Below are 14,364 nucleotides of genomic sequence, written 5' to 3'. Positions count from 1 at the left end.
TCCCCTCTGGCAAGGTACCCCCCCCCCCGCCCCCCATGTTGATAACATGTGAAATGGTACGTCTCAAGAAGGAAGGTGACTCACTTGTGAATGCAGATCACCCTAGATAACACCCACATGTGATGCTGAGCCTCCATGTTTGAAAGAACTGAAATTCAGTGAATGACTTGTGGTGGGTCAGGGACACTCAGGCTGGGGAGGAGAGACCTAGGTGACACTGGACCTCCTCCAGCCAAGAAATCAGGCAGGGCTCTATCTGACTCTTTGTAGCTTCTAATGCACATTGTGAGACGCTCATAGCATGTGGTGAAATACAAGACCCTATACAACTGTGCAAGACTAAAGAAAAGGTTGGAGTTTAACTTGAAAACAGCAGATTGGACGCTCTGAGATCCTTAAATTCTAGAAGAACAACAAGTCCCAGCATATCCTGCAGCATTTTATTATACAGTAGTATATTCTATATGGCTGTAGTATGATGGAGGAGCAACAAAGGTACATTAGATAGAGATATCAGGTGTCCTCTGGTGTCCTTCAGTCCATATCAGAAGATCTTCTTCTCACAGATGTACTTTATTATTTCAGTACAGTGACCATCATTCCATTCATGTCCATGCCTTAACATAGCACAGTCTTCCCCTCCTCCAACAACATGACCCTTCCAATCATCGGGCTGACCCTTCTCCCAGAACCTGAAGGACAGAAGTGACAATAAGGGTTTAGACCAATACAGGAACCGAGCAGAACTGGGACCTCAGAAATGCTGTTAAAGACGATGTGAGCCCAACAACTGTGATTGGCTGCAAGAGAACTGACCACACACTACAATTACTACAATCTACTAAGGGTAGATCAGAGGTGGCCAACCCCATACATACATAGCCCCTAGTTATGTGATGTTCTCTTCCTCCCAACTCTTTTCCTGATTGAATATGTGAAGAGTTTTCTCCTCCAGGTCCTTCATGTGAGAAGTTCTTCTCCTTCACTCCTTTACCTATTGGTCTATGTGAGGAGTTCTTTCCCTCATCTCTTTCCTACATTGGCGTGAGGAGTAGGGATGAGCCAATGGTTTGGCTTAAACCTAGGCTGTTAGGGTGTTTGAAAGAATGGCCAAACGTTTGGTCCCCTCTGCCCTGGGAGCTGAGCATCATCTATAGAAGTGGTATTTCTACAGCTTCTATATATAACAGCTTCCTGCTGTCAGTGGTTCCTAAAGCAGCAGCAAGTGTTGGTGCCCGCTGCGTCCCTAGCAACCATCTCTGGCACATTACTCACATGGGTAGGAATCTACAGTTACATTAGCAAAGGGACAGGGATAACAGCAACTGTCACTGGCCATATTTGGTCAATGATGTCACTACTTTCCCCTCCAATTCCCTTATATAGCTGATGACAGCTCAGGGAACTGTCATTCAGCGAGCAGTACCATTGGGAATAGCCATATACATCAGGTCAACCCAGTTTTTAATTCTTAAAAGCAGGCGTAGGGCACCGTGATTGATGAGGGGCTCTTTTTTTGGTATTTTAATTTTTATTTGGGTGTCTTTATTTATGAGTTACACAGTTAATATGCACCGCCTACTCATTGAGGGGAGGCGGTATGTGTAGGCCCCCATATTTTTAACAGGCTTCCAAATTCTGATGAGCTCTCCCCACAATCATTGGCAATGGTCCTGGGGAACAGAACCTTATCTGAATTAACATGAGGATAAAGTGCTTTGCCAGGGTGTCCTCCCTGGCATGGCATCCCTCCAAGTTAAGGTCATTTGGTCTAGCATGGCTCAGGAAGGAGGAAAAAAAACTGAACCAGGGGGTGTTCCGCCCATCCCTAATTAAGATAAAAAGCCTTCTATGTGCAGAAGCCTCCCTCAGCCCCCCTAATACTTACCTGAGCCCCATCTCGAACCAGCAATGTTACAGGAGTGTTTTGGCTGCCTGGGACTCTCCCTCCTCATTGGCTGAGACAGAAGTATGATGCCATTGGCTCCTGCTGTTGTCAATCAAATCAGTCAGCCAATGAGGAGAGAGAGGGTGGGGCTAAACCGTGCCTCCGTGTTTGCCCCCTTGTGGGGCCACTCAACAAGAGGAAGGGGCCAGAAATGTTGACAGAGGACCCATGAAGAGGAGGATCCGAGCTGCTCTGTGCAAAACCATTAAACAGGGCAGGTAAGTATGACATGTTTGTTATTTGTTTTTAAAACTGAGACTTTAGTATCACTTTAAGGATATGAAAGCATTTCCAATAGGATCCACAGGTTTTATGATGCTCACCTTTCACTCACACAAAGAGGCAAGAGGGTGAAAATCAAGTACATCGATCAGGAGAAGAGGCGACACCCCGCTGGAACCTTTTATTACAGAGTCAGTCCCTCTACCCAGCCCCCCACTGGTATGTTCTGCTCAAAAGGTCTTGCTCATAAAGACTGACTCATAGATTATTAATAAACATGTACTGAGGCCCTGCCACTGGAAAAATGGTTGAAAAAAACAGCACAGAGTTCGCACATGTGCAGAGTGCGGGACTCCGGAGTATGGATTTTGAGCTGGAAAAACAATTTTTACAGCTTTCCCGGGATTTTGGTATTCCTGAACGTTTGGAGATGTCAAAGTGCCTTGGGAGCGAAGAAATCTCCAACCCAGTGTCCGGGTTTTGTTGAGGACCAGCAGGGTGTGTGTGAAGGACTGAGAACATTTCAGGGCTCCAGCCAGGAGGGAGGTGCGCTCCCATTCTGGAGACAGGGCTTCACCTTAGGAGACGGGTGTGAGCCAGTATCTCTGGGCACATTAATGAGGAGCTGTGTGCCTTAATGAGGAGCCGTGTGCCTTAATGAGGAGCTGTGTGCCTTAATGAGGAGCTGTGTGCATTGATGGGATTGAAGATATGTGCATTGAAGAGACGTTGGACTGAGGGACACATTACTAAGAGCAGAAGTACTGCTGAAGAAAGAGCCAGGTGGCTTGATATTTTTTGCCTGTTTATGCTGTGAGCTGGGAAAGTTTATGGACTTTACGTTAATCTGTTTTTATAAAAGTGGGCTACCAGGCCCTTAAACCTGCCATGGACTTCACTAAAAAAACATATCTACCCCGAGTCTTATCACTCAATTTCATTATTGTTTTCTGGGTGGCAAAGTATTGTACAGCACTGGGCGGAGTAAATTAAAGTCTTAACAATGTGCTCAAGGATCCATCGGTGTGCCACCTTTTCAGATCATTTTGCCAGATCTTAGAGATATGTGAGAAGAATTCTGATATTTGAGGTTTCTATGTCTTACTTTGGAGTTATGTCATAAGACGTTCCATCCACCCATCTCCAGGTTCCATCCGCATCTGTTAGACCGATCCAAATGGATTGTTTGTTTGCGATCCCACGAAGAAAATTCTTAAGACAAAATATAGAAGTTGTTAGAAGGTGAATTATACACACAATGGCTGATTAGGTCACATGACAGTTGGGCTACCTTTATATTTTAGGGTTTAGGTAGGAAACTGGGGAGCCAGGAGGAAATCCACTAAAATAATGAGAACACGTCACACCCCAACACAAATGTGATCTTCCCCCGGAGGCAAAGACATGGTGGGAGTGGGAGAATTATTGTTTTATCTCTGGAGTTGATCCCCTTTTTAATGGCAATATTCTGTTTGCTTTGTTAGCAGCAGTTTGGCATTGCATTCCATCTACTAGGACCCCCAGGTCCTTTTCCATCCTAGATTCCCCCAGAGGTTCTGCCCCCAATGAGTAGATTGCATTCATATTGTGGTGTTGAGCGTTTTTCATATATCTCAGCAGGTCATCATCAATCGTGAACCCCCCCGAGGAAGCAATTTTTTGTGAAACGCGTCGGTTCCATATGCTTCTTTGTACAGTATTTTACAATTGCTACCTGTTTGATGTGTCCAGTTTATCCTGTTGACTTGATTTTAATGATGGTACTATGGTTTTAAGGAATTTGATAATAAAATCAGTGATTGTAAAGGCAGAAGGTGCATTCTATGCAATGATGTTACAGGAGTGTCTTGGCTGCCCGGGACTACCCTCCTCATTGGCTGAGACTAAGGATGAGCTGAACACCCCCCTGTTCAGTTCGCACCAGAACCTGTGAACAGACCTAAACTTCGTGTGAACTTTAGAACCATATTAAAGTCTATGGGACTCGAACGTTCACAATCTAAAGTGCTAATTTTAAAAGCTAATATGCAAGTTACTGTCCTAAAAAGTGTTTGGGGACCCGGGTCCTGCCCCAGGGGATATGGATCAATGCAAAAAAAAGTTTTAAAAACGGCCGTATTTTTTAATAATGATTAACGTGAAACAATAAAAGTGTAATATTCCTTTAAATTTCGTACCTGGGGGTGTCTATAGTATGCCTGTGAAGGGGCGCATGTTTCCTGTGCTTAGAACTGTCCCTGCACAAAGTGTCATTTCACAAGGAAAAAAAGTCTTTTAAAATCACTTTCCATTGTCGGCTCCCATAATACAGAGAACACGTAATGAGTGCTCTCTGTATTAGCCGACAATTTATTCATTGATAAAAAATTAATTTTTTTTTTTAAAGCGTGGGGGTTCCCCTAAATTCAATTACCAGGCCCTTCAGGTCTGGTATGGATATTAAGGGGAACCCCGCATCAAATTTTCAAAAAAAAATTGACGTGGGGGTCCCCCCTAAAAATCCATACCAGACCCTTTATCCAAGCACGCAACCTGGCAGGCCACAGGAAAAGAGGGGGGGACGAGAGAGCGCCCCCCCCTCCTGAACCGTACCAGGCCACATGCCCTCAACATTGGGAGGATGCTTTTGGGGCCTCATCCCCACAACCCTGAGCGGTGGTTGTGGGGGTCTGGGGGCGGGGAGCTTATCAGAATCTGGAAGCCCCCTTTAACAAGGGGACCCCCAGATCCCACCCCCCTGTTTGAAATGGTAAGGGGGTACAAAAGTACCCCTACCATTTCACAAAGAAAGTGTAAAAATAAGACAAACACACTTTTGAAAAATTCCTTTATTAAAAATAAAAAAAAATAAAAAAATAAAAAAAAGATTCCAGCGGTGGTAATCCACTTTTGCTATCCAGCGACGGATGATCATCTCTCCGGGGTCCAGCGATGGCTGATCTGATCCAGCGACGGGGGATCTCTCAGTCCAGCGCTGTCCATACATCCGTCTTCTGTCTCCACTGCGGAGACACTGCGGGGATCCCAGCGCTGACCTTTCTTATATTAGGAGGGCGGGGCAACCCGTCACCTGACCCTGCCCCCTATGACGCTGGTGAGGGAAGCCATGGGGTTCCCCAGTGACGTATGGGTGACCCCGCCCCCCTCTGATGTAACGCAGGTTACCTGAAGGGTCTGGTATGGATATTTAGGGGGACCCCCACATCATTTTTTTTTTATTTGACACGGGGTTCCCCTTAATATCCATACCAGACCTGAAGGGCCTGGTAATTGAATTTAGGGGGAACCCCCACGCTTTTTTTTTTATCAATGAATGAATGAATTGTCGGCTAATACAGAGAACACTCATTGAGTGTTCTCTGTATTACGGGAGCCGACAATGGAAAGTGATTTTAAAATACTTTTTTTCCTTGCAAAATTACACTTTGTGCAGGGACAGTTCTAAGCACGGGAAACATGCGCCCCTTCACAGGCATACTATAGACACCCCCCAGCTATGAAATTTAAAGGAATATTACACTTTTATTGTTTCACTTTAATCATTATTAAAATCACTGCTTCTGAAAAAACTGCAGTTTTTAAAACTTTTTTTTTGCATTGATCCATGTCCCCTGGGGCAGGACCCGGGTCCCCAAACACTTTTTAGGACAATAACTTGCATATTACCCTTTAAAATTAGCACTTTAGATTTCTCCCATAGACTTGTACAGGGTGTTCCGGCTTTTCAAATTTGCCGTGAACACCCCAAATTGTTCATTGTTCGCTGAACAGGCGAACTCGAAGATCATCCCTAGCTGAGACAGCAGCGCAGCACCATTGGCTCCCTCTGCTGTCAATTAAAGTCAGTCAGCCAGCCAATGAGGAGAGAAAGGGGTGGTGCTGGGCCACGGCTCAGTGTCTGAATGGACACACGGAGCTGTGGTTCAGTTTGGGAGCTGTCAGGAAGGCTCTGCCAGAACACAGAATATTAGCAGTAGACAAATCCCTGTTCCCCAAATATCTGGAAGAAGAGGCGCATTAGTGCGTGGTAATGCACGAACGTATATGCGCATGTCCGGAATTTCAACAAATATGTGCGTGCGTGGACACATGTGCGCGGAGCATCTCGGGACAGATAAGGGCCAAATGGGCTATTTAAGCTGGATCAGCACCCAGGATCAGTGCTGTCTCATCTACAGCGTTCTGTGATTTGTCCTGTTCCCTGTTATCTGCTTCTGCTCTTGAAATACTTACAATCAGGTGAACAAGTTTGTTGCGCTTAAATGAAATAAACAGTAAATAAATAATATAAACAAGTGAGTCCAAGAGTCACAAACGCGTCACGATAGTGAAAGTTTCAATGCCGTGCCACCAACTTCCTCCACCTTGTGCGACCACCACCATTCATGCCCCCCGCCCCCCATGGTAGGCGTTAACACAATTAAAGGCATTTATTGATTATGGCCTCCTTTTCCACCCAGCTGCTCATAGAAGCTATACTACAGCTTCTATGAATGGAACACCAACTATGAATAGATGGGGCAGACCTAACGATCATCCACCCATCCTCCATTCAGAGATCATTTCCCATTCATAGAATAAAGAGGTTTTTTTTTTTTTTTTTTAATTACTCAGGTGTATTGGTAATACTTGAACCATGAAGCCAGAAGGATATCCATAGGAAAGTTTTTTTTTTTTTTTTTTCTGGAAACCTATAATTAGAGAAGAATGTAAGTTTTCCTTGCTGACCTCCTAAACATGCCAGTGGCCTGGATAGAATTCCAGCCAAAACCTTTTCTTTCTACTTTTTAATATACCGGGAAGGAACCAGAACCTCCATCAAGTCGTCATTGTAACACTAAAAGAGATGAGAAGCACTGGATTGCAGTAGCGGCCGCTCCATTAGGGACACAGGGGCATCTCCCCCCTAATCCATGCGCCCGGCCCCAATCTCCAATGTCTTTATGGACCTTCCTTTGTGCACTGGTCCAAATCATTTGGTGGAGTGGGGATTATAGTGTGGGGCTTGGCCCCTTAGTTCCAGTGAAGGGAACTCTTAAGGCGTCAGCATACCAAGACATTTTGGACAATTCCAGACTCCCAACTTTGTGGGAACATTTTGGGGATGGCCCCTTTCTGTTCTAACATGACTGCACACCAGTGTACAAAGCAAGGTCCATAAACACATGGGGGAGCGAGTTTGGGGTGGAGGAACTTGACTCAGAGTCCTGACCTCAACCCGATAGAACATCTTTGGGATGAATTAGAGTGGAGACTGCAAAACAGACTCTCATCCAACATCAGTGCCCGCCTTCACAAATGCTCTGGAAGAATGGTCAAACATTCCCATAGACCCACTCCAAAACCTTCTGGACATCGGCAACTGCAAGTCAAGCTTTCTCATCCAACATCAGTGCCTGACCTCACAAATGTGCTTCTAGAAGAAAGGGCAAACTTTCCCATAGCCACACTCCTAAACCTTGTGGACAGCCTTCCCAGAAGAGTTAAAGCTGCAAATGGTTTTCCAACTCAATATTGAACACTACGGACTAATGCTGGCCATACACTATGCAAAAAATCGGCCGAGTGGGCTTTCGAAAAACGAACATACATTTGTGGGAGCAAATGATCACGTCATCAGGTAAGTAATGATTTTTGAACAATAAATCGTTTAGGAACATCAATGTATCGTCTTTTTGTGCGGTTTTTGCATATAAAATGGAAGTGTCAAAATGCGTTTGACCTCTGCACTGTGGCTTCCTGAGGTTCACGTATACGCACACAGGATCAACGTATGTTCGTCAGAACGAACACTGTGTGTAGTAGAGATCTACTGCACCACTAAGGATGTGCCGAACACCCCCCCGGTTCGGTTCAGGTCTGGTATGGATTTTAAGGGGAACTCCACGCCAAATAAAAAAAAAATGGTGTGGAGTTCCCCCTAAAAATCCATACCAGACCCTTTATCCGAGCATGCAACCTGGCAGGCCGCAGGAAAAGAGGGGGGACAAGAGTGCACCCCCTCCTGAACCATACCAGGCCACATGCTCTCAACATTGGGAGGATGCTTTGGGGGTCACAGACCCCTCAAAGCACCTTGTCCCCATGTTGATGAGGACAAGGACCTCCTCCCCACAACCCTGGCCGGTGGTTGTGGGGGTCTGCGGTGGGGGGCTTGTCAGAATCTGGAAGTCCCCTTTAACAAGGGGACCCCCAGATCCTGCCCCCTCCTGTTTGAAATGGTAAGGGGGTATAAATGTCCCCCTACCATTTCACAAAGAAAGTGTAAAATAATGTAAAAAAGACAAACACACTTTTGAAAAAGTCCTTTATTAAAAAAAAATAAAGATTCCAGTGGTGGTAATCCAGTCTTGCTATCCAGAGATGGATGATCATCTCTCTGGGGTCCAGCGGTGGCTGATCTGATCCAGCCACGGGTGATCAGTGACGGAAACCTGCGTTACATCAGAGGGGGGTGGGGTCACCCACACGTCATTGGGGAAGCAAAGCTTTCCCCCCTGCGTCAGAGGGGGCGGGGTCAGGTGACGGGTGGCCCCGCCCTCCTCCTATAAGAAATGTCAGGCTGCCGGGATCCCTGCAGTGTCTCCGCCAGTGGAGACAGAGGATGAAAGGACTGCGCTGCGCTGGACTGGAAGGAGAGATCACCGTCCCTTTACAGGCATACTATAGACATACCCTAGGTATGAAATTTAAAGGAATATTACACTTTTATTGTTTAACTTTAAGCATTATTAAAATCACTGCTCCCGAAAAAACTGACATTTTTAAAACTTTTTTTTACATTGATACATGTCTCCTGGGGCAGGACCCAGGTCCCCAAACACTTTTTAGGACATTAACTGGCATATTAGTCTTTAAAATTAGCACTTTAGATTTCTCCCATAGACTTTCACAGGGTGTTCCGTGGCTTTTTGAATTTGTCGCGAACACCCCAAATTGTTCACTGTTTGCCAAACAGGCAATGTTCGAGTCGAACATGAGTTCGACTTGAACTTGAAGCTCATCTCTATGCACCACCTTAAATATGGATGTGGATGAGAGGACCATTGCCATAGCAATGCTTGGAATGATGGCTATACACCAAGCAGAGGAGCCCAGAAGCAAAAGGCGAAGGTTATGGAGTAAAGAGTGGCTGAAGAACCGTGATGACCTCTCTCATATGAGATTGGTTCGAGAGCTAAATGAAAACAATCCTGATGATGGGTCCTTTCAGCTGCTACTGAGTAAAGTTTCACCCCTCATAACAAAAAAGGACACAGTCTTAAGACCTAGCATCACAGTGGGGCAGAGACTGGTAGCAACACTTCGTTTTGTGGCAAAAGGATGAAATTTTGAAGACACCAAATTCACCACTGGAATCTCTGCCCAGTCGCTTGGCCACATCATACCTGAGACCTGCCAAGCATCATAAGAATCATGCAAGACGAAACTTAAAGGTAATGACACAGTGCTTTTATTTTTCACTCTCAAACACTGTACAGCTTGCTTTGTTAAACTTTGAATTTAGAAGCTCTAAACATATCATAACTCAAACTAGTTCATAACATGTTAAACTGACAAAAATAACATCTTTTAAACCAAATGTATGTGATTCACGAAGATGTGTACTGATAATCATGTCCCCAGTTGCTTTGTGAACAATCCTGCTGTGTGTATGGTACGTGCCACTGATGCATTTGTTGAGGTAGTTGCGATGATTGGGCGTGTGTGGTTTTGTGCTCAGCTAAGTGCGTATTTGTGGTCAGCTTCCCCCTTAACCCTTTATTAAGAAGCTGAATGAGTAATGGCTCCAGTAATTGTTTTTGGTCTTCTGACATCCTGCGTATTTTCTTGGCAGCGAATGCACCCAGGTCATCACATTCATCACTCACATTCTGATTTAACGCTGCAGATGCTTGTAGTAGAAAGTTGCTTGTAGAATCTTGCCTTGTCTTTCTCTTTCTGTTCCTGCTTACTGGTGGTGATGTGACAGTTTGTGTTTCATTGCCAAATAGATTCTGTATAATAAAGAAAAATAAAAAAATTTATCTAGAATTAAGCCTTACATTTTTTTAACATATATTTTTACCATTGCACAGCTACCGGCATCTGTGGAGGAATGGAAAGCAACAGCTAAACAATTGGAATTTTCCCAACTGTGGTGGTGCCATAGACGGCAAACATGTTCGCATAACACCACCAGAAAAATCTGGCTCCTTCTATTATAATTATAAAGGCTACTTTAGCATCGTCCTAATGGCAATCGTGAATAGACATGTGCATTAGTTTTCGTCCGAATGCATTTTCGTCCAAATTTCAGGTATTTTCGTTTTCGTTTTGACAAACGATAACGAAAGCACAGAATCAGAAAAACGAAAGATCCGACATAAATAAATGCTTTATTTTCGTTTTCCTTGTTACAACAGTTCGATATAGAATAGGAGATTCGACGTGACTCTGACAATAACAATCTGTGTCTACCATTTCACAAAGAATGTGTAAAAAAATTGTTAAATAAGACAAACACACTTTTGAAAAATTCCTATCAATGACCTTCAATGAGTGTTCTCTGTATTACGGAGCCAACAATTCATAATAGCTGCGAGTGATTTTAAAGGACTTTTTGTTCCTGCATAAATGACACTTTGTGCGGGGACAGTTCTAAGCACCAGAAACATGCGTCCCTTCACAGGCATACTATAGACACCCCCCAGCTACGAAATTTAAAGGAATATTACACTTTTATTGTTTCATTGTAATCATTATTAAAATCACTCCCCACGAAAAAACAGCCGTTTTTTAAACTTTTTTTTGCATTGATACATGTCCCCTAGGGCAGGACCTAGGTCCCCAAACACTTTTTAGGACAGTAATTTGCATATTAGCCTTTAAAATTAGCACTTTAGATTTTGAACGTTGGAGTCCCATAGACTTTAATAGGTTTCTAAAGTTCACACAAAGTATGCTATATACTAGCTCTGTCTAATCTTCTTTATACATTCGACAGACACCATAAGCCTTCAAAGATAGATTCGACCGTAATTCATGTGGATTTTCAGACGAATGCAATTTTTGAACGAAAAACGAAATAAATAAAAACGAATTTCGGGAGTAACTAAATAAATTAATTTTTCGGACAAAAACGAAATTCCGAAACAAAATATTTTACTCTGCACATGTCTAATCGTGAATGCAAAGTATGAGTTTATCTTTGTGGACATTGGCAAAAATGGACGAAATTCCGATGGGGGAATGATTGAGAAAACCACATTTTTTTTCATTGTTTAAAAAATAGACTACTAAATCTACCAAGCCAAGAGGACACAGTGGAAGGACTAAACTTCATATTTGTTGCAGATGATGCATTTGCTGTGTTGAAACCATTTACCCTTAAAATCCTTACAACTGATAAAAAAAATCTTTAAATACAGGTTATCTCATGCTAGACGAGTTGTCGAAAATGCTTTTGGTATTATGGCCAACTGCTTTTGTATCTTCCATACAGCAATAAATGTAGCCCCCCCCTCCAAATTGACACTATAGTTCATTGCTGCTGTGTGTTACATAATTTCTTAAGGCGTACTAGCTCCAGCTACATGCCACAATCCCTGGTGAACTGGGAAGATTCTCTGTCTGGGGATGTCATGCCTGGTGAGTGGCATAATGACACAGAAGGGCCATTAAACCTAGGCCGTGCCCCACCACGTCTCTCCAGTCAACTCGCTCGTCAGAATCGCCTGGATTATATGCAATATTTTCTGGGTTGTGGAGCAGTAGATTGGCAAAATAATCTCTAAATGATATATGTAAATTTGAGTGGCTGCATTTATATCTTATTTCAGTACTAAACACAGGTGTCATGTTATTTTTTCATTAAAAATAAAAAAAGTACAAAGGTACATGTACTTTAAATTTTGATGTGTTTTGCATTTTTTTATGTATTATCTTCAATTTTTATTTTCTGATCTGTACGTATAAAAGTGTATTATAAAAAATAATATGATGACTTACCTGACTGTCTGCCATTTCCTCAAATGTTTCTTCTTCTTCATCTCCTGAAATATTTCCACTGATACTGTCTAAACTTGACACAGAGGGTCGTGCTTCCTCCTGGTCAGTCAGAAATCGTAGACTCTCAAAATACCACAGGCGTGGCACATATACTTGATCTGCACCTGCACTCGATTTTTTGGATTCATTAATTTTATTCAATTCTTTTTTGAAGATAGTACGCAGATTTGCAATTTTTTTGGTCACATAGGATATATCTGTTTTGGCATACACAACCGTGCATAGTTCCACTATTTTAGTATACGCTTCATTAAGTTTTTGACGGTCTGAATAGTCTTTGAAGTGTACTTTCCATAGACATGGAAGGTCTCGGTACATTTCAAGGAATTGTGGCAGGAAATGTGGTGAGGTAAATTTGTCCACCATTGCTCCTGTAATAAGAAACAATGCATCATTGTTCAGTTGCCAAACTACACCTAACAATTAATACCCTAGAACACAGATGTCAAACAAAAGGCCTGCGTGCCAAATCCGGCCCTCCAGGCCATTTCATGTGGCCCTCGCACCTTTCCAGCTGCAGGAGAGCTCCAGACCTCCTCTGGTCCTCCTCCAGACCCATACTTTCTGCTTTCAAGCAATGCATCCAGCTTCTTCCCAGCAGCTGCATGAGGAAGGGGTGGTGCACTGTGATGTAAAGTGATGTAAGGGAGAGTGGGGGACTCAACTTCTAAAAGTGGGGTGGCTCTTGACATCTAATATAAGGGAAGGGGATGCGCTGGACATCTAATCTTATAGATACAACCGGCCCTTTTGAGGGCAATCATAATGCTGATGCGGACCACGATGAAATTGAGTTTGTCACCCCTGCCCTATAACTATTGTACTGGTCTGCTTACCTTCAGTTGTTACAAATCTTCTGTGTATTGGTCAGTGTAATAATTTGGCTGATCAGTGACATCGAGCGAGAGTACGTTCTGTTTTCATACCGGACAACGTTCTGTGTGCCGGGTCGGACTGTACCATGGTGCTTTATGGGAGTTTAGAATCTCCGTCCCTCTTCATTCGGCACCATCTTTAGCAACCGAACGATGGCTGAAGAAAAGGGGCATGCCGTTCCCGAAACGATTTTGCCTGCAAAGTTTTAGAATAAAGGCAACACCTATGTCCCTGGATGAGATGAAAACTACGGTGAAGATTCTGGAAAAAAAGGTTATGATGGGAGGTGCAAAAGCTACCCCAGGCCTATTACAAGAAAAGACAACATCATGGAGAAGGTTGTCCATGTGCTGTAGAAGAAGCATGGTATGGAGCGAACAAAGGACCAGCTGCGCAAGAGATGGTCTGACTTGAAGCATAGGGAGGAAGCCCAGTTGCATAAAATACAAAGAAATATCCAAAAAGTTATTTTAGCTTATTTTCTGACATTTCTGCTCTCTCAGCGAGGCATGCAATCCATGTAGTCTCTCGGCAATGTCATCAATGCAAACTATATTCTTTAGCATGCATGCTTTTTTTATGATTTTTTGTTTCATAAACCTAGAAAGACCCAAGAAAGCACACTTTAAGAACAGAACTGTGACAACAGGAATGGATATTGTTCTGGTTGATGACACAACTCCAGCTACTGCTCTAGGACCAGATGATGATGATGCAGAACCATCCCAAATTATAACAGATGTTGAAGCAGACCAGGCCCAGCATTCTTCTGAGACCATCACAAGTAGCACAGGTAATCCACTACACATACGCTTTAACATCAACTCCATTTCCCAAACATTTTCCTGCTTTTTCTTTATTTCTTCTTATCTTCAACAGCATATCATCTGTCTGGTGAACAGGGACTATATTCCCTCACTGCCCAAAGATTGGTATCTGATATTTTGAAGTGCTCATCAGAGTTAGCGAAACTTAAAGATCACTTATCACCAGTTTTATGTTTGTAGTTGACACACTATGTAAAATTTAACACGTGTCACTTTTGTACATGTTTTTTTTTTTCTTTTATGTTTCTAGAGTTCAGTTCCACAGACACCATTGGGATAAGTCCTTTATTAAAAATAAAAAAAATAAAAAAAAGATTCCAGCGGTGGTAATCCACTCTTGGTATCCAGCGATGGGTGATCTCTTCTTCGTTGTGAAATGGTAGGGGTACAATGTACCCGGCCGTTACCATTTCAAACAGAGGGGGGCTGGGATCTGGGGGT

General features: G+C 43.3%; 2 protein-coding genes across 4 annotated transcripts in view; both read right to left on the bottom strand.

The window, feature by feature from the left end:
- Positions 1–426: 426 nt before the first annotated feature.
- LOC143962015 (asialoglycoprotein receptor 2-like) overlaps positions 427–14,364 on the bottom strand; it is a 99,875-nt gene continuing 85,937 nt past the window's right edge. For all 3 annotated transcript variants that reach the window (XM_077471355.1, XM_077471357.1, XM_077471356.1), the window contains 2 exons: positions 3,276–3,382; positions 427–692 (listed from right to left, as the gene is read on the bottom strand). In XM_077471355.1, the coding sequence (XP_077327481.1) occupies positions 545–692; positions 3,276–3,382 (255 nt within the window). In that variant the 3' untranslated portion in view covers positions 427–544. The remainder of the gene's footprint in view (positions 693–3,275; positions 3,383–14,364) is intronic.
- On the bottom strand, positions 9,638–12,712 carry LOC143964311 (uncharacterized). The gene is made up of 2 exons (XM_077474012.1): positions 12,161–12,712; positions 9,638–10,167 (listed from the first exon to the last, which is right to left on the bottom strand). Exons 1-2 carry the CDS (start codon positions 12,584–12,586, stop codon positions 9,763–9,765), a joined length of 831 nt encoding a protein of 276 aa, XP_077330138.1. The 5' UTR covers positions 12,587–12,712; the 3' UTR covers positions 9,638–9,762.

The sequence above is a fragment of the Lithobates pipiens genome, unplaced genomic scaffold (genome assembly GCF_037356315.1).
Source record: "Lithobates pipiens isolate NorthernLeopardFrog02 unplaced genomic scaffold, aLitPip1_a1.2 Scaffold_8, whole genome shotgun sequence".
Taxonomy (NCBI): domain Eukaryota; kingdom Metazoa; phylum Chordata; class Amphibia; order Anura; family Ranidae; genus Lithobates; species Lithobates pipiens.
The sequence above is the reverse complement of the archived record's forward strand: the minus strand, read 5'-3'. Positions and strand labels throughout refer to the sequence as shown.

Bases quoted from the DNA above. Each gene is read 5' to 3' on its own strand.
- LOC143964311 (XM_077474012.1), bottom strand. From the start codon at position 12,586: ATGGTGGACAAATTTACCTCACCACATTTCCTGCCACAATTCCTTGAA. The intron at 10,168-12,160 runs GTAAGTCATCAT...TTTATTATACAG, and splicing joins AGGAAATGGCAGACAGTCAG to AATCTATTTGGCAATGAAAC.